The sequence below is a fragment of the Vanellus vanellus genome, assembly GCF_965231255.1.
Source record: "Vanellus vanellus genome assembly, chromosome: 3".
NCBI lineage: Eukaryota > Metazoa > Chordata > Aves > Charadriiformes > Charadriidae > Vanellus > Vanellus vanellus.
Window position 1 is genome coordinate 57,119,977 of NC_138907.1, and position 27,311 is coordinate 57,147,287.

The following is a 27,311-nucleotide window of genomic DNA, read 5'->3' on the forward strand; positions in this document are numbered from 1 at the left end:
TCCTTGGCAAACTGTCAGGTGGTGGACCGCAAACTGAGAGGAGCGATTTGCTGATTAGCTGATGCGACAAGTTATGAAATAAATATTTACACACAGGGTAAAAGTAACAGTAGAGTTGAGCAAGAGATCTGCATCTCTTGAAGTCTTAGATCAGCGATTCGGGGGGGGGAAATATTTTACTTTCTGGTCTTAGGGAAAAGAGTAAAAATATCTTTGCCAGGTTCTTTGTGGGGGTCCTTTAAGTTCCCTGTGTACTTGGGGTTGTCCTTTAAAAGGGTGACTCGAGATGGGAAGGAGATCTGTAATCCTGAGTCCCTTTGCATGCAGCTTTCCAGCCTCAGGGCCCCTGTGGCGCAGGCTGACCCGACCACCCAGCTGTCTCACCCTCCCCAAGTACCAAGACATCTCATATTATCAGACACTCTAAAAATGTCTCCCACATTTTCTGATGCCTCTGTGGTTTACCTGAGAGCTGGGTCAGCACACGTGCTGATCTGGACTCTATATGCATGGGCATGGCCATCTTCACTTCCCAGCTTCCCTTTGCAAACAACAAACGTCGGAGTGAGAGAGAGGGAAATACTGGCACAGCATCATCCTCGATGCAGCTGAAACAGAGTCATGGTGACATTTAATGCTTGGCTACTGATCAGAAGGGAGGAAGGGTTTTGCTTTGAGGCATTTCCAGGGGGCTGGCTGCAAAGGCCCCTTAAGGAGAGCAAAGAAGGGGACCTGCTCGCTGCTAGGCTGGGCAAGGAGCCTGTGTGGCCAATCCACTGTCCAAGCAATGCTGTAACCAGCAAGGTAGCCCCTGTGAAGGAGACAAGTTGGAGAGGGATTGGAGTTAGAGATGGGCAGACCCACCCCATGGAGGACAGGAGGCTGTGGATACCCTCCATGGTAAGGACAAGGCTTCGGCCTTGTGATGGATCTCCTCAGGAGGCTGGAAGATGAAACTCATTCAAAGCATGTAAAGAAGAAGAAAAAAAAAGAAAAGGAAAAAAAAAACAACCACCGCCACAAAACCCCCAAACCCTTTGAACATTGCTGTTTATCATTACATAGAAATTCAAGGCTTCCTTTCACGTTCATAGCTAGAAACTGTTTTCCTAGTTGAAGTTTTTAGAGGCTCAGATGTAATCAGCTAAGAAATTCTTCAAATAAGCTAGCCGTGTTTTGATTTGGTGCAAATAAGAAGTGAAGTAATAGAAATAGCTATTCTAGGAATAGCTGAGGCTTTGAAATGCTGATTTTAAATGCTGCATGCTGCCATTCAGCTGTCCTGTCATAACAGTATGGAACGAAAGACAATTTCCCTCTGTATAAGCACACACAAAAAAAGTATATTAGCAATTGGAAATAAAAATCCACCTGTGAAAAGCAGGGGTTTTTAATTTTTTTCTTTTTTTCTGATTCTCCCCCCCCACCCCCCGTATTTCTTCTTTACATCAAAAAGACTATAGCAATGTTTCTTACATCAGCTACAAAGGATATCCAGTTATCATTTCTCTACTGCTAACAGTTATTTGACTTCACGCCATGATTTGAAAAGTCTGATCATATGGGGCAGTGCTATAAATTGTCTGTAAACATTAATCCTCCTGTGCCACGAACTGATGAGGAAGAGAGATCTGGGCTGGTGCCTGTGCTGCAATCGGAAGCCCAGGCAGAGCACGTGTAGGCTGTGTGTGCCTGGGGGTGCGGGCTGGAGAGCTGCAGGGGCGCTGGCATGGGGACCTGCCTCAGTATGTGCCCGGGCTCGTGGCTAAGGTGGTACCTCATTCCTTTGGCATCATCAGAGCTATGCGGCTCTGACAACGGAGCTGGTTCAGGTCTAGCTATACGCATGCTTCGGCCCCACGCCTCGGGCAGTATGGGCGTACGTCATCTGCCTTTTGAATTTCTGTCTCTGCATTTTGCCTTTGCCTTCCCGTCTTTGGCCTGATGGGCAGAAAATTAATTTGCTGTGATGTTTTATCTGGAAGAGGTTACTCAACTTGCTGGGCTATTGGGAGGGGGCCACTGCTAGCCCTCCTTCCTCTTCCCTAAACACCCCTACTCTGAAGAGGTTATAACGGCCTCTATTAGGCTGTGCTCTCCCACCTACCACATGGCCATTCAGACGTGGCCATCTATTTATTCTTGCTTTTCCCTGCGGGCTGGTATCTAAAGTAACCCAGTAGTACTCACAGAATCAAACAGGTTTTAACATAGCCTATGATGAGCCTAAGCCTAAAAGTGATTACGGAAAAATATTTTGTATTTATGTACTCCCATAGTTTGGGCAAATAACTTTCAAGGTCTGTGTTATCTGCAGACCCTTGGTGATTCTTCATGTAAGCTCAGTGATGTTTTCAGGATCTCTGTTTAGAGAGCTGGAAGTTTTAGTGAGTTTCTGCAAACTCACCCATGCAGCCTTACCTCAATGAGTAGTCCTGTTAACATCTACCAGACTCCTGCTATGGGTAAACTCACTTCTACATGTTCACGGTGGTAACATTGCTACAGCAGAAGCAATACAGCATACCTTCTGGTATGAATCTAGGGATAAATTAGTCTCTGGGTTAAAATTTAACTTATTTTCCGAAATGAGATGTATTTTTAGGACCACTATTGTCCCGTTGAGCATGAGTAATGGTTTATCTGGAACCACAGATCCTAATAAATGGATTATTCTATTTAGAAAGATATTAATGAATCGTGTTGTCTATTCCTAGGTTACTTTGTCTGCCATGTAATATCCAAATACAGGGAGCTTGCAACTGAAAGGCGGTATACTGAGGACAAATGGAAAGAATTACTCTGTTGCATTGTGCGTTGCTGTCTCGTGCTTTCATTGCGATGGGATGTAATTGTATTACCCACTGTACTGTTGGATTTCAGAAGGCTAGTTCATGAGCAGTAATAACATTTGCGGCAATCTGAGCTAAGTTAATGAAAAAGATAATCAAATCTAGTGCTACAGGGCAAGATATCTGATATCTCCAGGGGTCATAAAGAGATCATACAGCTGACTCGGGGAAGGGAAGGAAAGGAGGTGGTTGTATGTGTGGAGTGAGGAAGAGGTAAGAGACAGCAGAAAAGTGAGGGTCACCTTGCTTGGAAGCACTGCGTGCTGGTCACTGACGGAGGCAGGAGGCTATTTGCTAGATGTATCACAGAGATGAAGATGCTTCTCAAGCTAATCATATTTTTAGTAATCCCAATATCTGATGATGTACAAGTTTCAGCTGATTCCAGATGTTTGTCTCTGTGTTGATTGGGAAATTGGATTAAGTAGTTCATGTGTGCTTCTGCCTTGCCCATAGCAGACATATACTGAGCTGGGAGCTGACCATAGATGGCATTGGGATAGCCTTTATTTTGTTGTTTTTCAGGAAACACCAACTTAACCTGAAACTCACTTCTGTCTCTGATGTCAATGTAGTATTTTATTGTGTCTCTAGACAATACCCAATAGCAACCTTTCCCTGCTTCTAACTATAAGCACAGCAAGTTTTCTGTGCAGACACTTTCACCACCATGTATTGGTATATCGCTTGAGCATCCCAGCAATGGCTTATGCGTTGACTAGCGGCAGAAATAGTGCATGTGTTCCTTGTAGGTGTGTAACTGATAATGTTCAGCAAGCGACACGTGCGATGGTAACTGTAGTCAGCACCCAAAAACGTGTTGTCTCTCCCAGACTTGTGCTATGTTTATCACAATTACCTCGTTCGTCCTACTCTGCTCTTTTGTACACTCCCTGTCAGCATTCTTCTTTTTCTGTTACTGCTCTCCTTTACACAGACCTGCTTTTGACTGAAGTAAGAATTCTCATACCAAGTCCTAGCCACCTGAGGCCATCTAGTGCTATAGCCTATGTCTGTACATGGCCAAAGGGAGATGATTTGGAAGAATGAGAAGGCTAAGGACTGCACGAAAGGGTCACTCCATCCGTATATCTTCCCAAGTCTCAGAGACTTCCTAAATTAGGTGTTCTAACTACCATACTGTGCACTTGATAGTTAATCCAATCTGAATAGACGTATTGAATCCTGTTTTGAAGTCTAGACATTATTGATTTCCTATAGCATCCAATAAGAAGTCTTAAGAGTTCTCCAATAAAGTACTGATAGAAAAACATAGGTAGGAAAGTTTGTGGGGGCTGATGGTTTTGGTTCTGCCTAGCCATTCACAGTCTCTTTCCCTTCTACCTCTGCGCATTTATGTAGCTCACGTTCGCCCTATGTATGTAATATGTTAATTGATAATTTGTGCATTTGGATGATCTCCTATAATTTACATCTTTTTTCTAACTTCTGTAAACCCCATATGCAGGTAAGAACTTGTCAAGGGACTTGCCCCAGCCTAGCCATGACACGATCTCATAGTAATGCCTAAGACTCCTCCAAGCAGGATGGGAGGGGTATGCTGAGGTCATGGGGATGATGGGAAGAACCAGTGGGGAATATCCAAAGCAGAGATGGAGCTGCATAACTTAGAGCTCGTGGATGGCTGCTGAAAGGTGGCTTTGCGTCTAGAGTGAGATGTAAAAGAGGAGTGGTAGTAAGTCGGTCCCACAACCCTCAGCAGCGGAGTCACATGAGCTTAGTGCAGAGCTAACACACTGCATGGTACCATCTAGGTATGTCCTTGTAGCCTATAAATGACATTTGCTAGTCACACATTTTTGCTTTAAGAAAAATAAAGGGCTGTATTTGATATTTGAGTGCATTTTTTTTTTCTCCAAAACAACAACTACACACAGAATTTAATTGGAAATATTAAAGAAAGAACTTTTGGTCCAAAAGCTTTTATCATGATGGTCTGATGGTCTGTATCTTTTAAGAGTATCTACATGGATTTCATGCTGCAATACTTGAGTATTTTGGTGTTCTCGATAGCTGTATTTCTATCAAAATTTTCTAGCTTCTTTCCATGTCTGTCAGAAAAGCTTCATTAATTCCTAAGAGTAGGGTTATTTGTAATGTTCCTCCCAACTGTTTTTGAAACAAACAAACAAACAAAATCCAGCTGCTAGGCCTTGGGGTTTACAGTAGAACAGAAGAAATAATGGTAATAAATTTGCTTGAAGTTGTCATGATAATAATAACACTTCTATAAAGCTTGGATTGAGAAAATCCAACAGAAAAAACGATTAAAATCTACCATATAAAAATTGGCTGCTTCCACCTACTCCTTCCCACAGTTCCTCTGTTCATCACTGTGTTTAGATTTTGAATATCTACGTTATGGAGTTATTGAAACTAAATCAGGTTTTAATAAAACAAGGTATTGTGGGATTACTGTGGGGCTGACGTTCAAGCTAACAGTCTTGAATAAATAACATCAAATATAGGTTTTGCTTAAGTTAATACCCAAGGGGCTTTTATTTAGCTTGCTTTCTTTCCCTGCTCTACTACAGAAAAATTAATATCTCATCACCTCTAAGAAAGTCAAAGTTATTCTCAAAAAGTGAGAGATTACAAAGTTCCCAGCATTGCAAATAGACGTAGTTATTTTAAACAATAACATTGAATCTTCTGTATTGCTTCTTTTGCTCTTTCAGCACAGACCTGTCTCTCCATAGGATGGATTCTCAGCTGCAAAGCATTCAGATCCTAATTTATATGTATGTGAATATTCAAGGTTAACAAGAATATATTCCCTGTGGGAGAAGCAGTCAGTGCCATTCAGACAGCATTCCTTTTTCCTTCCTTGCTATAGAGTAGGCTGTTGAAAATGTGTCTGATGAAACTGAAAATTCCAGTTGTACTCACATGAACAAATTTAATGTTTCTAATTGGGATCAGGTGAGGTATTTCTCCCCATGACTGGACGGCCAGCAGGCAGGACAAATAAGTTTAAATATATGCTCTAAATCAAGGAGAGGATAAATTTAACTCTACCACATGATAATTGTGCTTTCTATTCCTATACAGTGTATGGCTTTTTTTACATGCAGCCCAAGATAAATGACTCAAGCAGGTGTCCCAGTTCACAACTTGACTGGAGAGTACGAAGGAGAAGATTCATGGCTTGGGTTTTCAAGCAGGTTGCCCTCTTAGCCAGAGGTAGGTACCTGCCTATTGCCAACTTTACTGGATTATATTAGAAACCTAAGCACGATTTTTGCTTGTCCTCTTTATTTCATCTGATGGACTTACGAAGGCATTTGGCTGATCCTGGGGGTACCCTTCTTACACAGACCCCATACACTGCCTGGAAGGATCAGGACCTATGGGGACCTGAGGACTGTGTTTTGGAGTAGGATGTCCTGCAAGAGCAGTGAAGTAGTTGCTCTGTATCTGAGCTGGGCAGCTGAGAAATCCCAGCCTGGGTGCAAGTTGTGGGGCAGTTTCATTTTTCCTCTAGGTGCATCTAGACAATATGTGCCCAGCTGAGCAATTTCCTTGTCCCTTTTAATAGAAGGAGCTTTTATTAAAAGAGGATACACGAACAGACTGTCAGCCAGACTATCCTAGTGCGTGGCTAACCAGTATGGCCACACGTTCCTCTTCCTGTGCAGCAGCCTGGTCATTAATCTGTGCTTCCCGAAACACAGACCCTTCCTCAAGGCAGCCGGCAGTATTTGCTGAAGCATGGGACGGAAGGGAGCCTTTGGCGTGGCAGTGTCAAATGGGACCAGCAAGGGTGTGCCCAGTGCTGCAAAACCAGTGGGGTGAGAGGCAGGAGTGGCTACGGTATGGACTGAGAACCTGTCAGGATGCAACCTGTGCATGCCTCAACTTCTTCTCTCTCTCCTGTGTGCCCTGGTTGCCACATCAAGGCAACGGGGGGTGCCCCAGGCAGGACCTGTGATGCCCCCCAGCAGGTGCCCGTCACAGTGCGTGACGTGCCGGGGCCCTGGGACACTCCATCTCCTGGAATGGTTACAGCCACAACTGCTCCCACTTCTTTTGGGTGGGCTTATCCAAAATGCAGATTAGCTTGCTATGGATTCAGAGAATTCAAAGCTGGCCCTGTGCAGCATGAGATAAGGCTGGGCAGGGCTGGTGCTTATGGGGCTAAAAAGGGCTGATGGGTGCTGGTTGGCTGCGTGCGTTCGGTACCCCTGTACCCTGCTCTCCAGCACACCCCTTGGCACCCACTGCCATCCAGCATTTCATTATTCGGTATGTCCCGACAGTCCCAGATAAAGACAAAAATTCACTGCTGCTGTGCTGATTCAGTTCCTATGCAGCTGGCTGGGGTAAAAAATGGGTTAAGCACTTAGACATTGACCACTCTTGGATTAGACCAGGATCTTATCACTTTTTAATCTTTCCTTTGATAAGATAGCCGAATAACAGTTTTAAAATTCACTGCAGCATAGATATTCAGCCCTCAAATATTTCTTACTTTGATCCCCTGAATTCTTCTTTTTTTCTTTCCCCCAAAACATCCAGGATGAATACAGGGTTCTCTGAATCATCTCATTCATGCTTCATATGGAGGTAATGCTGCTACTTTACTTACCCGTTTTATCGATCCATTTGCATAGCCAAGGGTGGCGCTGCAAGCTGATATTCAATTGGTGATATGCTGATTTCCTGGGATACGTGCAATATGACTAATTTTGAGTTAAACATTGAAGAGCTGACATCAGTTTTTAAAAGTCACATTCCCGCTTGGCTCTGTCTCATTATCGTTTTTACAAGGAAGATTACTGCGATCACTATAACAAAAAAATAAGAGGGAAGGGGGGTGGGTGGGTGGGTTTTGCCTTAGACCAGGGTTTTGGAAGAACTTTTTTTAAAACTTAGCAGTGCACAGCATTTATGCGATTGTTTATGGTCAGTGCCTCTGCTTGCAGTTTATAAGCAGTTTCTTCTCAGAAAATATATAAACCTGGGACTGATTAACAGGAGGAGCACATCACAGATGAGATTGTGGGGGCGGTGGCTGAAAAGTAGAAGCGGGATAGGGTCGAGGACTGAACCTTGGGTCCACCCCTTTCTGCTTACCGCTGTTCTGCTCTTCCCTTTTCATCCTCTCCTTTTCAGAAGAAACTACTGAACTTGAAGGAAGGCTCCAAGTTTCCATAGCCATGGCACTCTTTTCTTCCCTAACCCCAGTCTTTATAGCTATTATATGTGTTTTAATTGGGGTAATACTGAAGAAGACTAATGGAGAGAAGGAAAAACGTGAGACTAAAAGCAAGCCTCTCTCTCGCCCGTGGGTGGATGAAGATTTAAAAGATGGCACTGACCACCACTTAGAGGAAGAAGGTAAGAAAACTTTTATCTGTCTGAGCACTTTTGTTGTTTGAATTTTATCTGTTGATGTGAATAAAGGAGATGAGATCTCCTGGACTTCTCCACAGCGATAGCAATGCCTAGTGCTGCACTGCTGCGTGTCAGCTTCCTGGAAGGAGGCTGTCCTCATGTCATGTCACTCGATGTAAATCCTTATTTCCTCCAGATCCCACAGGTCGAAGTGCAAAATGAAAACGCATTTTCAAAGACCCTTGTCTGTCCCTCTGCACAGTGGGTCTCAGACTTTTGAGACACTCTATGGACAATGTAGGGAAAGAAAGGAGATACTGCTGAAGTCCCCCCAGCCTCTTCCCTGGCCTCATTAGCGTGAGCAAAGGGAAGACATGAGCAGAAAGTTTCTATCTGCAAGCTGATTTTGTAGACATCCCAGCCCACTTTACCATCCAATGCTACGTATTTGGCATCGGCAACCTCAGAAAAGTTGGAAATAGGTTTATTATTACAGTTATTACAGGAGTCCTCCATTTGTGACTTCTGGGAATGTCTGAGAGAACTTTAGCTGGATTAGCACTGGGATCATTTGGGAGGTAAGCTGATCAAATATTTAAGAACAAAATGTGGCGATGGTGCTAATGTCTGTTCACTTCACTTCATATTTGAACCTGTTTGGAATGCTTCTTTTTTTTTCAGTACTGATTTCTGATGCACAGTTTGGACAAAGGTCTGGGCACAAAATGTGCCCTTCCTTCTTTTTGCTTCCTGACTATCCTCTATAAGCTCCCTTCATTTCCTTGTCTAATAAAAACATCCTGAGTTCTGTTCCTATGAAGTTTTTAAACTTGCAGTTACAGCCCCCCCCCCCCCCCCCCAACTGTTTTCAGAGGCTTTTTTGTGTGTTTTGCCTCATAATGACACATTCCCTGAATCCCCGTCTAGGAATCTTGAAACTTGCATTGTTTTTCTGCACATATACCTATTTCTAAGAACCATTATTACTCTTTATTTCTCAGTATTCAGTATACTTTGAGTTAATGTTTTGTATCAGTTTCCAGAAATAGTTAATACATGGAAAATTTTAAACCATATTGACTGTTTCACAAGTATACAAAAGTTCTTTAAAAATTAGTTCATATGTAGTATCCTCCTTTGTTCAATGCAAAATAGATTGGTACAAAATTATCCCCTATTTCCTTTGTCACTAATGGTTTACTAGTTCAGTTAAATTGCTGCAAATTAAAATTCCTGTGGGTAGCTCGAGTGATAATCTATGAATTATCAGTGACATCTGTGACTACAGCTGTTTCTATCAGTTTAAAAATTTAGATCCTCTAAATAAACAAATCTATTAGCTCTTAACAAGGAGTCTTGCTGCTACAGCTCCATATATATATATATATAGTGTTATTCTTTTGTGTCTTAGTTGTTTTCCCTTTTATTCAGGTACTAAATCCAAAACTGTACTAGTTTAAAATTGCTTACAAAAAGTTGACAGGTACACAGACTCGTTTGTGCTGTTGCTAAAATGAGATTTGTTTATTTTTAAATAAAACCTCTCCAATATACTATGTCATCCAACATTAAATTAGGTTTTCTTGCTATGTGGCCTTTAACAACAAATAATCATCTTTCCCTTAATGGTGTGTGATTCAAACCAACATCTGTGCAAAACAGGCATGTCTTTTATCTCCAGAAGAATTGAAATAATTGCATCATACTTAGGGAAGTTTTTCTTCAGCAAGGGAAAGCCCAGGCTAAGTGAGAAGAGGATATGGCCACCTTGGTAAGGATCTGCTACTCTGCTAATGCTGCAATTAAGGATCAAAACATATTCACGGTGTTGTCAGTGTTAAAATTTTCCCTAACTGTGCTAGATGCTGAAATGGAAACATGGACTTAAACAGAGAGTTTCTTAATAGCAAAAAATATTTTACCCGCTGTGCAAATTCTGCTGCTTTACTCACGCGTCTTACTTTATCAGAAAAGCTTATTTCTACTTAAATGTCTCAAGCTGGCTTGTGTTTAAAGACGAAGTTCCTCTGAAGAGAACTTAAGTTAGGTGAGATGAAACATTTTGAAGGCCTTGCCTAAAGCTAGAATCTAGCACTCCTGAATTTTGAACAGCCCCCTTCCAGGAAGGGGCAGCTGAAGACCACGTCTTTCAATACCTGGCCAGGACCAAAATGAAGGAGCTTTGCCAAGAGAGTGAAGTGCTCCCTAAGAGAAGCACTGAACTTATTTGGGTGACATCAGGCCCATGAACCTTCCCTGAAGTGGCACCAGCAGGAATGTTTCCCTTAGAGGGGCATACTTTTGAGCAGCAAAGCATTCAGTGTAATTAGCTGAACTGCTTGGGCAGACTCAGTAGAGTCACTTATTGTCAGTGAAGGGTAGAAGGGGGAGGGCGGAGTGCTCCCGAGCTTGTCTGTGTTATGATTTCAGCAGCTGAAGAGAAGGATGTTTTTCAGAGCAGGCAGAAACCCAGTTCTTTGGTTAAGTGGAAAGCGTTCGCTCGGTCCATTTGTTTAATGCCTTAACTGGCCGTACTTCAGATTTGTTTGCATATCCAGCTGTCCTGTAACTTTTTCCTTCATTTAGGAGATCCAGAATGAGAGATTGTTGTGCTGTGGATTGGCAAGAGTGGTCTGGATGTGTGTATGTCTGGATGTGTGGCCATGTCTTTCATTAGGCCATGTGTGGTTACCAGTTAAATACAGACAAAAAAGACATTTCTTCAGCCTTGTCTTGAAGGATGAGTCACAAGGGCTCTAGTTGTGCTGGGCATCTGATCCCCAGGTGCTTCAGGTTGACACAGTTAGGTCTTGTGAAGGCATTTTCTGGCAAATGAATCGGGGAACTTTGCGTATATTGGTACTGAAATCATGTCCTTCCCCAGTTAATTATTACTATACACCTGTTAGGTTCAAATCGAGAACAAACAAAAGTCACTTTCTTGGTCATATATTCAGATCAATACAATTGATGGTTAAGGTAAATACAGACCCAATTTACAGTGGTGTGGAGGATGAGAATTACTTTTATTTTTATCCTTATTACTCTGGGCATCAGTTGCAGAGGTTATTAGCAAAGGCATTTTATTACTCCATATTTAATCGTGGCAACTTTGGTGGTGTACTCTACCTAAGGACTACAAAGCAATGTGCTAAGGCCTAAATGCTCCATCTCTTCTGAAAATACAGTGGTTGTTGCTTGTGATAATTCTTATAATAGACCTCTCCCACTTAAATGTATTTCTTCTCTACCCAAGTTCAAAGGCTTCCCGTATCTTTTAATAATACTGCCGACATGAATGGGGCAGTAACAGTTTAATTTTCCAATTCAATGACAGTTCAGGTTTTGTGCCATTTAGGAATACAGGACTTACATCGACAAGGTGCATCTTATCTCCCTGCTGCTGCAGACACCTCCAGCCTATGTCATCAACTGAACAAACTTGAAAAATGGCCTCTTTTGACCCCATTTCTTTCACCTTGCTCGAAGGCTATTCCAGAACTTCATGCTATGAGTTAAAAATCTTCACCTGCCTGCTGTGATGAAACAGGAAAAAGGACTTCACTGAGAAGTTCAAATTAACAATTTATTTGGACTTCACTCACAGGTCCAATATGTCACTATTGCAAGTTCTGGGTGTACAATGGCGATTACACTATTGCAGTTTAAAAGAAATTAGTGGGATACACTATTGCAAGCTACAAATGATCGCAAGTGACAACACAAACCACAAGCTCGCTAGATACTAATACCTTAAACGAGTGCACCAATTACAAACTTAAAAGCATGCCATATACCGTACGTATGTTTCTTAGTCACTTACCCTCTCTCAGGTAAGGTCACTCAATCCCTGGGAAGTTACCCTGTACAGCGTCCTGGACGGGGGGGGACAGATCTACAGGCCGGCTGTATCGTTGGAGGATTCCCCATTTTCCTCCCCAAACCCTGCGGTTTATATTTCCTGACTCTGTGAGGGTGCAGGATTATGCCTGAATGGATTACACTGTCTGGGATATTTACCTCTGGTGGTGGGATAGCAAAGTCTGTTGCCAATTTGTGATGTCTGGCGCTCAAAGTCATGGGAATAGTGGTGGGATGGGACTCAGGGCATTTTGTTTGTCAAGGGCCATTTGGTTTCGGTTCTCATATGCAATCTTGAGATAACCCCGGGCTGAGCTGTCTTGCAGCTCCCCCCAAGTTATCTCTGCACAGACAAGGCAAGGCGGGGATGAAGCTGAGTCGGGTGACAGCTCCCTGCATCTCACCTATTGTGCTCAGAAACCGGTTTGGCTGGGTGCTCCCATACACCTGCTCAAACTTATTTAATACTAGTCTATACCCATTTTTCCTGTTCTGTCCTCCTGTTAGTTCAAAGGATACCCTGGTATGTACCCTCCTGTGGTTTACAGACTGCAATCGGATCACCTCTCAGCTTTTCTTTTACTAGGTAAACCAGCAAACCTTTTCTTTATAAAACTTTACTTTATAAAACACACCTCTGAAGATCTTAAGAAATGTTCTGCAACTATATTCCAGTTTAAGGTAATTTTCACAATATTTTGATGCTAGCTTCTTTCTTCCAGAGTCTGCCTCTCCCACTGGATACTTCTTTTGCTTAAGATCCCTGACCAACTCTTGGGGTTTCCAGGGTCAGCCTGCTAACTACTATTTATAACCCACTCATAAGGCGCTCCATCTCCTTTAGTTCCCTATTAGCCACACACTCCATTCAGGATTGGATTCACTGCCGGGATTCCTGTAGTGGCGGATGATGTAGCACTCTTCCATTAATCAAGCAGAAAGCACAGGATCAGTATCCCAGCATTTTAAGTCCAAAGATCTGAAAGCTTTCTTTACGTACATTTAATTGTTTTCCTATGCATTGTATCTTTACACTGAAAAAGAGGATTGGAGAGGAATTCTATGCTTAGAAAACAATTCCTTAGAGAAAAAAAACAAAACAGCCGGTTTGGAAAGCAAACACATTGCTCTAGACTGACGTTACTAGTGAGATTTTTCAAGGACCACTCTCAGGACCAATTGTTAGTATTATCTTGTGGTCTATCCATAAAACTGAAGAAGTGAAACTTTTTAATGACATGAGACTAGGAACCATCAAGACCATGAAGTATCAGTGTAGGTAAAATAAATGACCAACAGAAATGAAATTATAAGTCATTGTACTCAGTGTGAGTTTGTCATTAGGAGCTCATGGTAAGAATTTTTGCTACAAACTAAGGCAAAATCTATTACATGATTTGTAGTCTGATTGTAACCTCCCATATGAACTACTGGGAAGAACACAAACATGGGAGGAGTCTTTTTTCAGTGGTGCCCATTGATAGGACGAGAGGTAATGGGCACAAGCTTGAACATAGGAAGTTCCATCTTAACATGAGGAGGAACTTCTTCACTTTGAGGGTAGTGGAGCACTGGAACAGGCTGCCCAGAGAGGTTGTGGAGTCTCCCACTCTGGAGACGTTCAAAACCCGCCTGGACGCTGTCCTGTGCAACCTGCTCTAGGTGACCCTGCTCTGGCAGGGGGGCTGGACTAGATGATCTCCAGAGGTCCCTTCCAACCCTGACTATTCTGTGATTCTGTGATTGTCCTAAAATGGATCCAGAGAGGAATTTCTGATAGAGTTACAGAACTTTTAAAATGAGATTTCGCTTGGGATATTTGAGCCAAAACTATTTCAGATTTGCTTAAAAAAAAAAAAAGAAAGCCTGATGACTATTGCAAGTGTACAACAGAATTGATGGCAATCTTGAGAATGTGGCTAACAAAATAATAGACTGACTAGCAGGATGTCTGTTGTCCATCAAATGATGGAATACACAGAGATGTAAACAAGACATTTGTAGTATTGTATAATGTGACTGTACAAACAGGAATATGTCCAAACACAGCAATTAAAGATATAGAGAGCATGCACTAAACAGATGGTGCTGATAATAATTTTAGCGTAACATATGGATAATGTTAACTGCTAAGAATGAATGGTAGACATACGGTGGAAGAGAATAAATAATAGATAAATTTATTATACAAAAAAACCCTACCAAACTTGCCAGGAGAGTTTTGGTTTTGTGTGTCAGTTCTGTCACTTCTGGCTGGTTCTTCTGCCCCAGCCAGTACTCCCATTTTGAGTACAGTAAGGTTTTTAAGTTTTGCTTGCAAAACTTAAGCACCGATATGGTGATTCTCATACTTTCATTCTCACTAGTCACCTCATCTTTTTCCCATGTTCAAGATCTTTGAAAGTACATTTCTTGTTTTATCATGTTGTTGTTAAGTTGAACCATCCAGACCACACAGCAACTTCACTTCTTCTCTTCTACTTACACAGGGAAAAAAACAAAAAAAACCCAAAAAAACAAACAAGCAAGCAAACCTCACAAAATTTAATGTAGCTTGGCCTTAGGTAATATTGCAAGTTTTATACTTTCTGTCTTGTAAAGCCTAGTTTCTGTGCTAACTAATCCTTTTCTTCCATTCCTAGTTGCCTATAGATCACTGAATTGAGATGTTTATTCAACCAATTACATCTAAGTTTATTTTTATACCTCTGATTTAAAGAAATGCCAAATCTCTCCGGTTCCTGATCTCTGAATTCTTCAATCTGAGTTCTCCAACTTAACTTTTCTTAATCCCGAATTTCCCCCAAGTTTCTTCCCTTAAAAATCAAGAGCCAGTTATACACTTACTTTCCCTTACCCTTTCATTTAGTCAATTAAATTGAATGAACTGATAATCTCAGTTTAGATGTGGTAGTTTTTTTTACTTTTTTTTTATAACGTCCTCCCCTCTCACTGAAACCAAAGCTAAGAGAGTCACTGCACAAGAGAACTGTCATTTTATTAAGGTATCAGATGCTTCAGCTGGGAAGCCCGGTTTCGAGTATTACCATATTTCCTCTTTGGTCTTGACCTGAAAAGTTGTGCTTCTGCCATGTACTTCATAATGATGATGAGACTGAGGCAATATGTCTCTCTTAAAGATGTGTCCTGATCTAGATGTGACCTTGGGGGTCCTTGTAAGCTTAAGACTATTCCAGAAGATAGTGAGACAGTGCATCTCAAAAAGCAACCCTTTTTTTAGCCATGCTACTTTTTTATTTCTTTACAATCAATTTCTTTACATTGTTATCTATGTTTTACTGATATGCCTCCTGTACAAGTCAAAGCAGGTGCTGCTGTTGTTATTGCATCTTCATTCCACCCTCCCTGTCACGTTTTGCTTCGTGTCCTGTAGGTGCACCGATAGCTTGTTCCGTTTGCTGCCTAGGCCTCTGCATCCAACTGGCCACAGGCAACGTCCTCTTTGGATTAAGTACATCATCTGAGTCAGCTCTTTGACTACTGTCCTCCTGCATATAAGTAATTTAATCTTGCTCTTCATCATTCTGTCCTTCAATATTCATGTATGTATTTATGGTTTATCACCTACCTGCCTTTCCTCTCCTTGTGTTTCAAAACCAAGTAGAGAGATTACACAAATTTCCTCCAGCCTTTGCTCCCATTTGGCAAACCTCCTTTGTAAAGATTTTCAGTATTTTATAGACTGGTGTTGGTATCTCTAGCTCAAAATGCTTGTTGAGAGTTTCGCAATAATACTGGAAAAATAGATGACCAGGCAGGGCTTGGATTTTCTTTGAGGCCAAGGTTAGACCATCAAGTCTCCTCCATCAGTGGCTGAATAAAAGGTATGGTGCGTTGAATGTATGCTATTTCCTACTTTCTGAACTTTGATAAAAACCTCATCATAAGAAAGTAAATAGTGAGAGCACGTAAGAACTCTTGGGTCCTGGAGTTAGTTTTACTTGACCGTTTCTAGGCTAGGAATAGTCTATTTCTATTTCCCAGGACACTCAACATTGTAAACTTATGAACTGAATAGGGATTATCACTACAGCACACTGATATAAGCACAAATAGTATAGTTTGACCTGAAACTTTCACTAAGACGCTAATCCAATACCTACTTTCAGTATAGTTTTCTGGTCAGGTTCTGCCTTCTGATAGACAATGCACAACCTCAGCTGATTTCAGGAAGTTTTTTGTTATCATAAGGAAAATATTTGTCCCACTTAGAAACTCCTCTTACATGAGTGCCTATGGATAAAATTAAGATGTGCATCATTCTTTGTAACTGTTAAATCTCAGTTCAGCAATGAGTATCTTCGTTGTAGTTTCAGTACTGCTATATAATAGATGGATTTGAAGAGGAAGAATTAATCTTATTGGACCAACCCAGACAGTTGCAGGAGGCCATCCAGCTTCCAGGCCTGTGAACCCTTCAAGATGAGCTTGCAGGAGAGGTTATGTGCCCAAAGCTTGCATGATTTTCTGTCCTGTCTGTATCAATGGACACCTTTTGAATTTGTCTACTGACCAGACAGACCTCAGTGTAGTCAGAAATGGTTGCTGAGTTGCAATCTCCCAAGTCCCTGTTTTTTCCCTTAGGGTTTTATATGTTTCTCGGTCATCATTTTTTCTCTCAAATCCTTTGGCTGCCAGCCATCACTAGCTCAGCTTCTGTCTGTGGAAGGCTTTTTACTTTTCCTTTTAACTTTTTTTTTTTTTTCCTCATCCAGTATGGCTTTAGCTCATGTTATTTCTCGCATCGTCACAGCAATTGTCTCAGTAAAGCTGAACTAAGGTCACTGTGCCTCTGATTACATGGGCCCTACCCAATGGGCTGAGGGCTACACCTTCCTCCAAACTCCCAGACAGAGATGCAAGAGGCAGAGATATGCATCCTGCAAGCTATTCCACAACTGCATTCCCTGTGAATCTTCAAGGAGAGGTTGCATACTGGCTTTTACCAGCTTAACATAGTGGTCCTTGAAAATGGCATCCTGTGGTACCACGCCTAGCGTAGAAGAGGTGGGAAGGATGCAGAGCTCTGCCTCCTCTCCCCAGCTACCCTACCACTCTAAAACAAGTAGGATGTTGAGCACTGGGTCCCCAGCAGAAGCTCTTTCTCTCAACATCCTATCGCACCACGCTGCTTGTCAGTGTAAACACAGCCTTTGTAACCCCGTGGTGTTCCCTTCACTGAGTGTGGAGGAGGAACAGCAAAAAGGGGGTGTGAAAGTTTCTGAAAGAGAAGGTCACCAGAATCCTAGCAAAGGGCAAGTTCTAGTCAGCTGCTTGCTATTGAATAGTAAATAATCTACTGTACTAAGTGTAAACCACAAAGGGAACACTGGGAAGAGGCACGCTCTTCCTTTTTCAGTTTGTGTGTGCAAGATGCCCCCAAAAATAATTTTTACAAGTCACTGCTTAGCCTGGAGCCTGCACAGCCTTGCAGACTGTGACCAAGAGTGCTTAACACAGGCATGAAATGCTAAACCAAACAAACTTTCTGGGTGACTTCCTTGTATGCAAAATGAAATGTATGTATGCTCTTTGGGGACTAGAATTGTTCTGCTTAGATTCAACATATGAAACTGCATATATTGTAGCCTCTTGCACACGCTGAGCCACACTTGTGAATATTTCAATGCTGTTTATAAAATGAACCAAAAATCAGCTTGGTCGCTAGGGCAACTGCGTACTTCTAAAATACAGAAATAATTTCTGTTTGACTTTGTACTGTAGATTGTTATGATTTTGGAATAATAACCTAATGGTGACTGAAAAGCACTGTAATATTTTTCCTGACTCAGCCCTCTGTAGCAGATTGCTCAATACTCTTGACTAGACGAAATGCAAACTTTAAATGGCTTTAACTTCCACATCATAGTTGCAAAAAATGCTATCCCTGCTGATTCTAGGAATGCAGGGGAGAAAGAGGAGATCTCAGACAATAGAAGATGTATTTTTTAGTGTGAAAAAAACAAAGAAACAGCCAAACAAAAAAAAAAAAACCAAACCCCAAAGAGACAGATTTCAGTGAAATGAGGAACCATTTTGAGTTCTTAAATTAAAGACAAGAAACACAAAATTGTACATTTTATGTAGTATAGATGCTGTCACCCATTTCCCTTTATGCTGAAAGTGTCGATAAACCAAAGAACTTAACCACAAAGACATGTTTGTGCAGAGCCTAGACTCGTAATGCTCCTTTTGTGAAACATGAATATGGGAAGAAGCTGACATTCAGCATTCATTTTACATGTCTTGGTAGTTAAGCCCTCTCCTTAACTTCAATAATTTGTTTGATATTTTTGTTATTAGACTGCTCAGGAAGGAACACACATGTTCACATTTACTTACTGAGAAAAGAGGGCTGAAAGGTTGGTCACCTTTAAACTGTTGTTTCAGCTTCTAACCCATTTTTACAGGCAGGCTCGCGGACTGAAGTGGAGAAGGCCATAACTTCTTCATGGATCATGCTTGCTACAGCCAGCCAGGACTTTCCTGCCTCTCAGTGTTTAAACAAGATGTTTATTCAGCAGCTGGAGCTAGGGATCAATGTGTTGTCTCAACTGGAACCTCAGACTTTGCCTTTCCAGTGGTGCAGAAGCACAGTGTATGCCAATGCAGGACAAAGTGCATTACAGTGGTGAATGCCAAAGATATAAACAGTTCTCCAGCAAAAAAAAAAAACCAAGCCCTAACCACTTTTATTTTCTTGCAGAGGTTGATGAAGAGTGGCAAGGACTTGATGAAAATGTTGCCCATGTCCCCTTCTTTGCGGAGCGCTACTCTGAAGCTGAAATGATTAAACGGTCACAGACGTTTTACGAGCTTCTTAATAAGAGGCGATCTGTCAGGTTTCTCAGTGATGAGCCGGTCCCCAGGGAGGTTATCGATAATGTCATCAGAACAGCAGGTATGGTACCGAGTGGTTCAAGGTCTGCAAATAAAAAATAATAAAAGGATCAACATCGCTGTTCAGCTGTGGAAAAGTGATGTGGAAAAGCCAAGGGAATTGGCATTTGGCTTCTGGTTTTCCTAGATTCATGTGTAGCCATAATGAACGAGCACCCATTGATTGACTGGAAATTACTCAGCTTGAGCAACTATATGTCAGGGACTGGTTTGGAGCATTCCCAATTCCTTTGTATTTGCAGTGAAAAAAAGGGAAAAAGAGCATTTCAACAGCGTGAAACAAAACACTTAATTTTGAAGCTTTAAAAGTTGTTATTTAAAATAAAATTGATGTATAGTTTAGTGAAACATCTTTCAAATAGAAATATTGAAGGGTTTGCTCTAAAAAATGTCAAACCATGTGTACTTCACATGCTTTAAAGTTTCATTCATTATGATGATATTTATCATGCGTGGGCTCTGTTTGTTGTTTTTCTTCTCCAAACAAATTGATGAAATTGTCCCAGCCATGGGAAACGTTTCAGTTGACATAAATGATTGGGGTTTATTATGGAGGAAAAAGTTTCAGTCTAGAACAAAGAAATGTTTCCAGTCCTTTCAGTGTCAATGCCAGCTCCCTATTGTATATCATTGGAGAGTTATGCTGAGGACCCCAATCGAGGTAATTTGACGGAGTGTCAGAAAATAATTTTCCCTTTTTTTTTTTTTTTTTTTGAGAGCTTGCATGTTTCAGATCATTACTGTAATGTCCTGGCCTAATCTCATCTCTGCTTTAGTAACATTAACTTCACCCAGGAGTGGTTTTGACCCTCATTATTTCTCTTCTATGAACCAGTAGTATAAAAAATATTCACGAGCTGCCTTAGAGAAAAGTTCAGTAGCCTCTAGCAGGATTAATAATATAGAGATTCTGAGCAATTGACGTGCATTGTTTTCCCTTTAAAACCTGTAAGCAGCTTTGTTACTGCACTGCAACGAGTCTCCATCTTCCTCTAATTAGCTGGGAGTCATTAAAACACTGAGCATGTTTTGGCAAATGCAGCAAAGCGAACAAGCCTGGAGTGCAGATGAAGTACTTAGTAACCCTGAAAGCTTTGGGCTGCGTGGAGGAAAAGAAAACAAAGCAAACCATAAATGTCATCAGTTTCTCCCCAAACCTGAGGAGAGGCAAGGTTCACGGTATAAACACATTTTAATATAAAAGATGGTTCAAGCTGCTTATTCAGTGTTTCTTAAACTGAAATTAGTGTTTAGATAAGGAAATACAGTATGCGTTCAAGACCTTCAAATATTGTCAAAATGCGTATGAGGGGCTAGAGAGACCCGAACAGTGTCCTTAACCTATTGCTCTGTGAGCTTGTACACATAACTATGTTCTTCAGCCTCTGACTTTCATCTGCTAGGCGGTTAAAATATTCTCCAGTGGTGCTGGTGAGGAATAATCAAGGCTGAATAAGCAAGAGCAGACTTAATGTGTGCACACCTACATATACCAGCTGTCTTTGGGACAGCAAACTCAAACTTGTGTGCTATACGGCAGATGTCTGCATTGTGCAGCTCCTCATCTTTGTCAATCAGGGACAGACTCCTGCAGGTGTTCGCTTCGCCTTGTTTCCCTGAAAGCCATCGCCTTTGCCCTTCGGCTAAAACCATGTCTCAGAGTTGGTTGCATATTCAGACAGTGTGTTGTTTTGGGTGTCATGCTTTGCATTAACATTACTGTGTGCATTTATTGCACTGTAATACTGCCTTGTCATAAGAACCACAAAAGAATTTTTACAAATCCCTGACTTTGGTTTCATGCAAGATGGCTGTATGAAAGGACTAACTTCTGTCATTGAATAGGACTTCGCATTCTTTGAGAAAGAAATGAACAGGATTGTCTGCCGGAACTTATCATCTCAGACCTCTTCTTCCCATGTCGTCATCTTGTTTGCCATTGCTCTGTTGGTCAGCCTGAAAGCCCACAAGGAAGAGCTGATACCTCTCGCTGTGCACCATCCCTCAGCACTATGCCAGCTGGGCTTTCATCTTCCCCTGTTTTTGTACTAAGGTACTTCACCCAGTGGAGCGCACACTGAGCCCTGGACCTTTGTGGTAGTGCAAGATCCATATTTAAAACATAAGATTCGTGAGATCGTAGAAGAAGAAGAAGAAATCAACTACAAAAAAAGGATGGGAGACAGATGGGTTAATGACCTGAAAAGACTGAGGTATGAAAAAGTCAATTGGCTAAGGGGTATGCAGGGAGCTGTGTTTTGGTCTAGAAAAGACTATCCTGGGAAGTTTGTCATGCTGCTTTCATTCTTTTTTTCTTTTCCTTTCTTTTTCTTTTTTTTCATTTTCCCCCTTATTTTCAGGAAGAAAAAAAAAAAAGAAAAACAAACTGAAAATATTCAGCTCAATTTTAAAAACCTTGTTTTTAAAAATGTTCTTTAAAGTCCACGAACCTTAAACTCTCCACAGTTTTCTGGTGCTGCTCAGGAGGGCAGCTGTAAATATTTCCCACTTTCTGATCACAGAAAAAAAAGGAAGGTGGGGTCAGAGACTGCCCCAGCCGGAGAGTTGCTGGAGTCACTATATAGTGGTCCTTTTGCTAATTTACAGCTGGGCAGAAGAAACTCCTGTCTGAGGGAAGTGGAGTACCCACCCTGAAGGAGCTGAAAAAAAATGTCACCGTCTGTATATGTTAATTCTGGCTACCTTGTGCTAAGGGCAGGGGAGACGCATCGCCCGACTGATGCACGCAAAAGAAAAACTCAATATGCCCGTGTGTTTCAGTCTTACCAGAAGAAGTATGAAATAAGTGACTCCGATGTTCAGTACACCCTTTCCTGTTGTATGGTTTTGTCTTGATTCTCAAGATCATGGAAATCTTACTGAAAGCACCACAGTTTAGAAAACCGAAGTGATAAAAGAAGCTTGCCTTGAATTATTCTAGTATTTTTTTCTTCCTCCTTCTCACTTTTAATATATTTCTAAGATTCATGTCTGGAAAGAAAAACTTAAAAATGTGTGTAAAATTGTGCCTTTGTGTGGCTGGTTCATAAAATTGCCTCCAGTAAAAGGGATTATATACTCACCATCTTGAAACTTTTCCAAGCATTTGGCCACATTGTTATTTTTTTTTCTATGTAACCTCTGTTGCTGTAACTCTTGTCCCAGTTTTTTCTTGTTGTTTGCCAAACAATAAAGCTCCCAAAGCCATTGGGAGTTTTGCTGCTGACTGAGGTAGGCCCAACACTTGTCCCCATGCAAGTGCTGAATTATGCAATATTTAATTGTTCCAAATGCCCTCGAATGTCTGACTGACTGACTTAACTTCACACAATGAGAAGATGTCTACTGAGCCTCGGCTTGTCAAATGAAGCATATGTGCAAAGTTTTACAGGATTGATTTACCCTACTTGTTTCATAATGTTATTATTTTTCAGGTCCTTATGTGCTATGTAAACAACTAAGATATAGTATTTTTATATTTTGAGTGAGAACAGTAGAAAGGGCACATTTTTTTATCTAAATCCCACACCATAATTGTATATACTGTCATTAAAAAATTGGGAACCAGATTAATTCTAACAGGTCTGAAACACCCAGAAACAAAATAACATTTTTGCTGTGAGAACATATTTAGCTTTACACCATAGACCAAGAAATTTTGAACCATTTTGCCAGCATTTTTCCCTACAATCACAAAAATGTTGGCACTGCTGGTAACAGGTGGAGCTGCAAGTCTGCAAAATTCCAGGAATTAAATAATCTCAAGGGCAAATGCTCATGAGGCCAGTTCATAGATAAAACTACCTCATATTTTTGTGCAATTGCAGTCTTCAGAGTAAGCGCATCAGCTCCTCAGCCAAATCTGTTAAAGTTGAGAACTCTAATCAAGCTTTTTTTTTTTATTTCAGAAATGTTTCTATTTAAGCTGATAATACTTAATCCTTTGCAGTGAATGTCCTAAGCTTTAGTCTACTGCTATAATTGTCCTGAACCTTTAGTGCCTCTTCGCAGACAGTAAACGTGACTTACTGGAAAGTGAAAAGCTTGCAAAATAAATGTCTTGAACATTATTCTTTTGCAGGACAAACTGGATCAAAGAGTACTTGGACACTGCTCCATATCTGATCCTTGTTTTCAAGCAGGTATATGGACGGCTTCCAAATGGCAAAAAGAAGACCCACTACTACAATGAAATCAGTGTTTCTATTGCCTGTGGAATCCTGCTTGCTGCACTGCAGGTACGTTGACAGAACGGACATGCTGAAAGTTGATATATTAGTTTGACTTACATACCGAGACCATTCTGCCCAAATGAAGGTGGAACCCAATTTATATTTTAACATTATCAGTCCCTTGGATTACTCCAATTCCTGGCGATATGTCTTAGTTTTGAGTTTTAATGTTATTCTGCACAGGCCCACATTTGAGACGGTGATTCCTACCCACAGTACTGGTTAACAAAAAGAAAAATGTAATGCAGCCTACTTCCAGAGTAGTCACTCTTCTCCCGGCACAGGCTTCAGCCCCTGTGGTTTCTGCCTTGTGCTAACAGGGCTGACAGGGGCTGCAGACTACCCGAGCGCAGCTGTGCAGTGCCACACCGGCCCCTTCTTTTCAGTAATCCCTAAAAAATGGTTTGACCCCAAATCATTTTTAGTACACGATGCTGGAAAAAAAAAATAAAAATCAGGGGTATATTTCACAGAACAGGCTGTACTATTTCAATCAATCTTTCCAAGGCATTTGTGAAAGGAAACTGGTTTCTAAAGCTCAGCATGTTTGACACCAGCCAGTCAGATTTTCTCGGTGGTTTCTCAGTGCTCGGTTCTGCTTGTTGAAGCTGCTGTACTCAAACAAGCGTTTAAATACTGAAGCTATTCCAATAGTTAACTTGGGCTGTCAGCAGGATAACAGCAAGGCGCCACCTCTTATATTAAGCCAATTTCCTACCAGGAACTGCCATTTCTCCTCCGTTCTGTTTTGAGTGACACTTCCCGCATTGCTGCTCCTCAGGAGGATCTTCAGTATAGGAAATCTGAGAAGTGAGCAGTGAAGAAGGACATTGCTGGGGTGTTGCTGCTCTGCAGTTGTGCAGGGCTCTGTATTTTCCCTCCATGGAGCTGAGAGTGAAGGGGATGCGCAGGGAACAGGGCAGAACCAGCACTGTGTCACCAGCGCCTTAGTCAGAAGCAGTGGGAGTGACAAGGCTCCACTTTCCCCTGAGCCAGCCCACCATCAGGTGGGATTTCTGAGGGTCCTCACCAACTGTTAGGCTCCTTTGTGCTGTCTCTTTCCCAGCTCCTAGAAATTGATTGGCAACGTTAAAGGACACAGTACCATGGACTTGTAACATTCAGCACCACCACTATTAGCTCTTCTCTTCAGAAGATTGTAGAGATTACTTAACGTGAGAGGCCTGAGCACCTCTCCCTGGCTGACTTTTCTATCTCAAAGCCTTCCAAAATGCTTGTGTTACAAAGAGGGAGAGACTGAAATCCACATGTGCAACTCTGGGCGTATCTTGGATAATGTCAGCTCTTTACTATTTGTCAGATTGTTTAGCTTTTCTGTGAGATTTTGTATGAGAGGAGGAGTGATACACAGACTTCTTTGGCAGTTCTGATGTGTGCCAGGACATTGGTCATTGTGAGAGATGGCAACAGACTCCTGCAACAAGTCCTGAAGCAGAGCCTGTGCCCCCTGTCCCCGCGAGGTACAGCTCTTGAGCAGGAACCAATGGCCACAAAGCTGTAAAGCCTCTTCCTGCCAACAGGACGGAGGCAAGAACCGAAGCATTTCTCTGGGTGAGCCAGATGAGCTCCATGGGACGATATTCCCATGATATCTCCTCCACTGCCTCTCAACTTCACTGTGGCCGTGGGTGCCCCATTACGCTGAGCACTGCGGGCAGGGTCCTGCTGCGCAGTCAGGCAGAATCTGCTGTTGCTGCTCTGGAGAAATGTTGTACTTCTCCGTAAGCAAAGCAGGCATCTTTTATGGTACCGTTGAGGCTATTAGCAAATGGGATGTTCTAAAACCTGCAGCAGAGTCTAATAAAGCAGAGTTTCTGGGCCAGTCAATACGAGAATGTGTGCAGGTCTGGTGGGAATAATGGGTACCAACACAGAGCACAGACCTCTGTCTCACCCCGCTGCTGTCTGTCTTGCTGCAGAACGCGGGTCTGTACACAGTGACCTCCACACCCCTCAACTGCGGCCCCCAACTCCGGGTACTGCTCCAGCGTCCAGCAAATGAGAAGCTACTCTTGCTGCTCCCCGTTGGCTATCCCAAGAAAGATGCTACCGTGCCTGCGCTGACCCGAAAGCCGCTGGAAGACATCATGGTGGTCATGTGAGCCCAGCGCCATGAGGAAGGAGCACGTCCCTGCTGCCAGCTAGTAGGCAGCAGCCCACTGAATTTGTCACTGCTGTTTCTGCATATCGTCCTCCTATGTCACAGCTGCTCTGGCTGTTTACACCTGTATTTCTTTTAGTGCCAGTAATCACGGTGGCTGCTTCTACTAATAGCAGGGAGCAGTCGAGCACTGTGCACTTGACAGGTGCTATTACCAATGAGCCCAGGCAGTTGTTCCAGGGGACACGTTCAATGGCATTTAAATGACCTTCATCACTCGATTTTTCTTATGCGTTGTAGGGACAAATCTTTCCTTGAATTGGAATGTATATTCTCCTTATGCTTTTGTGATTACCATTACACGGTTATTTTCACTTCAGAATTTTAATGAGGGTTATATTAAAAGATACAGAGGTCAAACTCAGCTGTCTTATTTTGATCAGTGTGTACTATTTAAATGCCCTTTCCCTTTCTCTGTGTTCAGTTCTGCACAGGAGGAAGCTATTGTTCTCATATACGCTAGCATTTTCCCTACTTGATTGATCTCAAAAACCTTGTCCCCACCAGGCTTTCTTAAATTATTGCTGGTACAAGTATTTTTGCCTGGGAGAGGTCTAGTAGGAACACAGCATCCAAGTAATTTCCTTGTTACCATTTATTTATACATGTTCCAGGTGCAGTTAGACCATATGGCAGCTATCAGTTGTGACCCCTATATTTGCTACTGCCTCTGGAAGCAGCGCAAAGGGGAACTACTATTCTGGTTATCCTGCTTATACCTACAATTATTCCAGTTTGACCCCCTGAAATTTAAACTGCTTTAGAAACCTGACATGGGAGAGAAGCTTTTATGTCACACCAAGTCAGGCATATTTTGTTTTATTCTAAGGCTGCTTGCCACAAAAGCAATGCTCCCTGCTGAAACCTTGCGTACGGGCAAGACGTTGAATGGGCACCAGTGGGAGTCGCTCACTGGAAGGGCTGATGCTGCTGATGCCTGTGCTGGCAGAGCCCTCTCGTGGGGTTGCGGTTCCTGACAGCTTCACCGACAGCGCAAAGGGAAAACGCTGAAAGACAGAAGTCCTCCCCCGAAGCTGTCTATCTTCTGTTAAATATTTTCCCACCCTGCTCTCTGCTGCACGTAACTTCGGGCAAATTCAGCCAAATTGGTGTCAGCCTTCCTTGTGTGTTGTTCGCGTTAACTCGCTGCACTTCCTCTGAAGTCAGAGGACTCTGTTACGCTGACGTATATGCCCATCTCCTCTGTAGCTTAGAACTAACTCGCCTATGTGACCAAGTGTAAGATTCCCATAAGCTGGCTGGGCTGTAGTAGCCACCTGAGCGCACTGCTCTCAGCTTGAAGAAAATAGCAGGTTGTTGCTATTTAACTTCTTTGCAAATAGTTTGAAGCTGAGTGCTGCTATCTCGCATTTGGTGGAGATAACTGCGCCCAAGAAGAGCTATTGGGTCTGAGCTGGTGCACAGGGATGTATTAAGCTGTAGTTTATCAGCTGTGTATTTGAGCACTTCTTACCGTATGAATTATGCTAGTACAATGAAAGCAAGGCAACTTCTGGGTGTAAGGAGGTCACTAACGTGGTGCTGTGTATCATGGATGAACGTGGCACGCAAGCCATAACCTCAGGTTGTGATTTTGCTCTGACTAAACTGTGACACTTCAAAGACCTTTAAGCAAGTAGATGTGCAGTCAGCATGTGATTGGTTTGCTTCTTTAATTGCTACGTAGATCGCATGGACTCATGAAAACTGAATCGGGAGAAAGCAACCAGCTCACACTCTAAGGCAGGATCAGCTGTACCTGAATGCCCGGTACTGTCAGAACATGAATCCACCGCACTAATCCACTGCTTCCAACAAAACACTTGAAGGAAATAAAACATCAAAAGCTAATTCTGCCAGCACATACAAGTGCTAGGATTTTTTTTTTCTTCCAGAAGGGCTCAG

At 42.1% G+C, this 27,311-nt stretch overlaps 1 protein-coding gene across 1 annotated transcript; it reads left to right on the forward strand.

The window, feature by feature from the left end:
* Positions 1 to 8,032: 8,032 nt before the first annotated feature.
* Positions 8,033 to 25,347, forward strand: IYD (iodotyrosine deiodinase; the record flags this gene model as incomplete). Its single annotated transcript, XM_082480673.1, has 5 exons — positions 8,033 to 8,213; positions 18,799 to 18,993; positions 21,046 to 21,205; positions 23,074 to 23,230; positions 25,165 to 25,347. The coding sequence occupies 5 exons, from the start codon at positions 8,033 to 8,035 to the stop codon at positions 25,345 to 25,347; spliced, it is 876 nt and encodes a 291-aa protein (XP_082336799.1).
* Between the last annotated feature and the right edge of the window lie 1,964 nt (positions 25,348 to 27,311).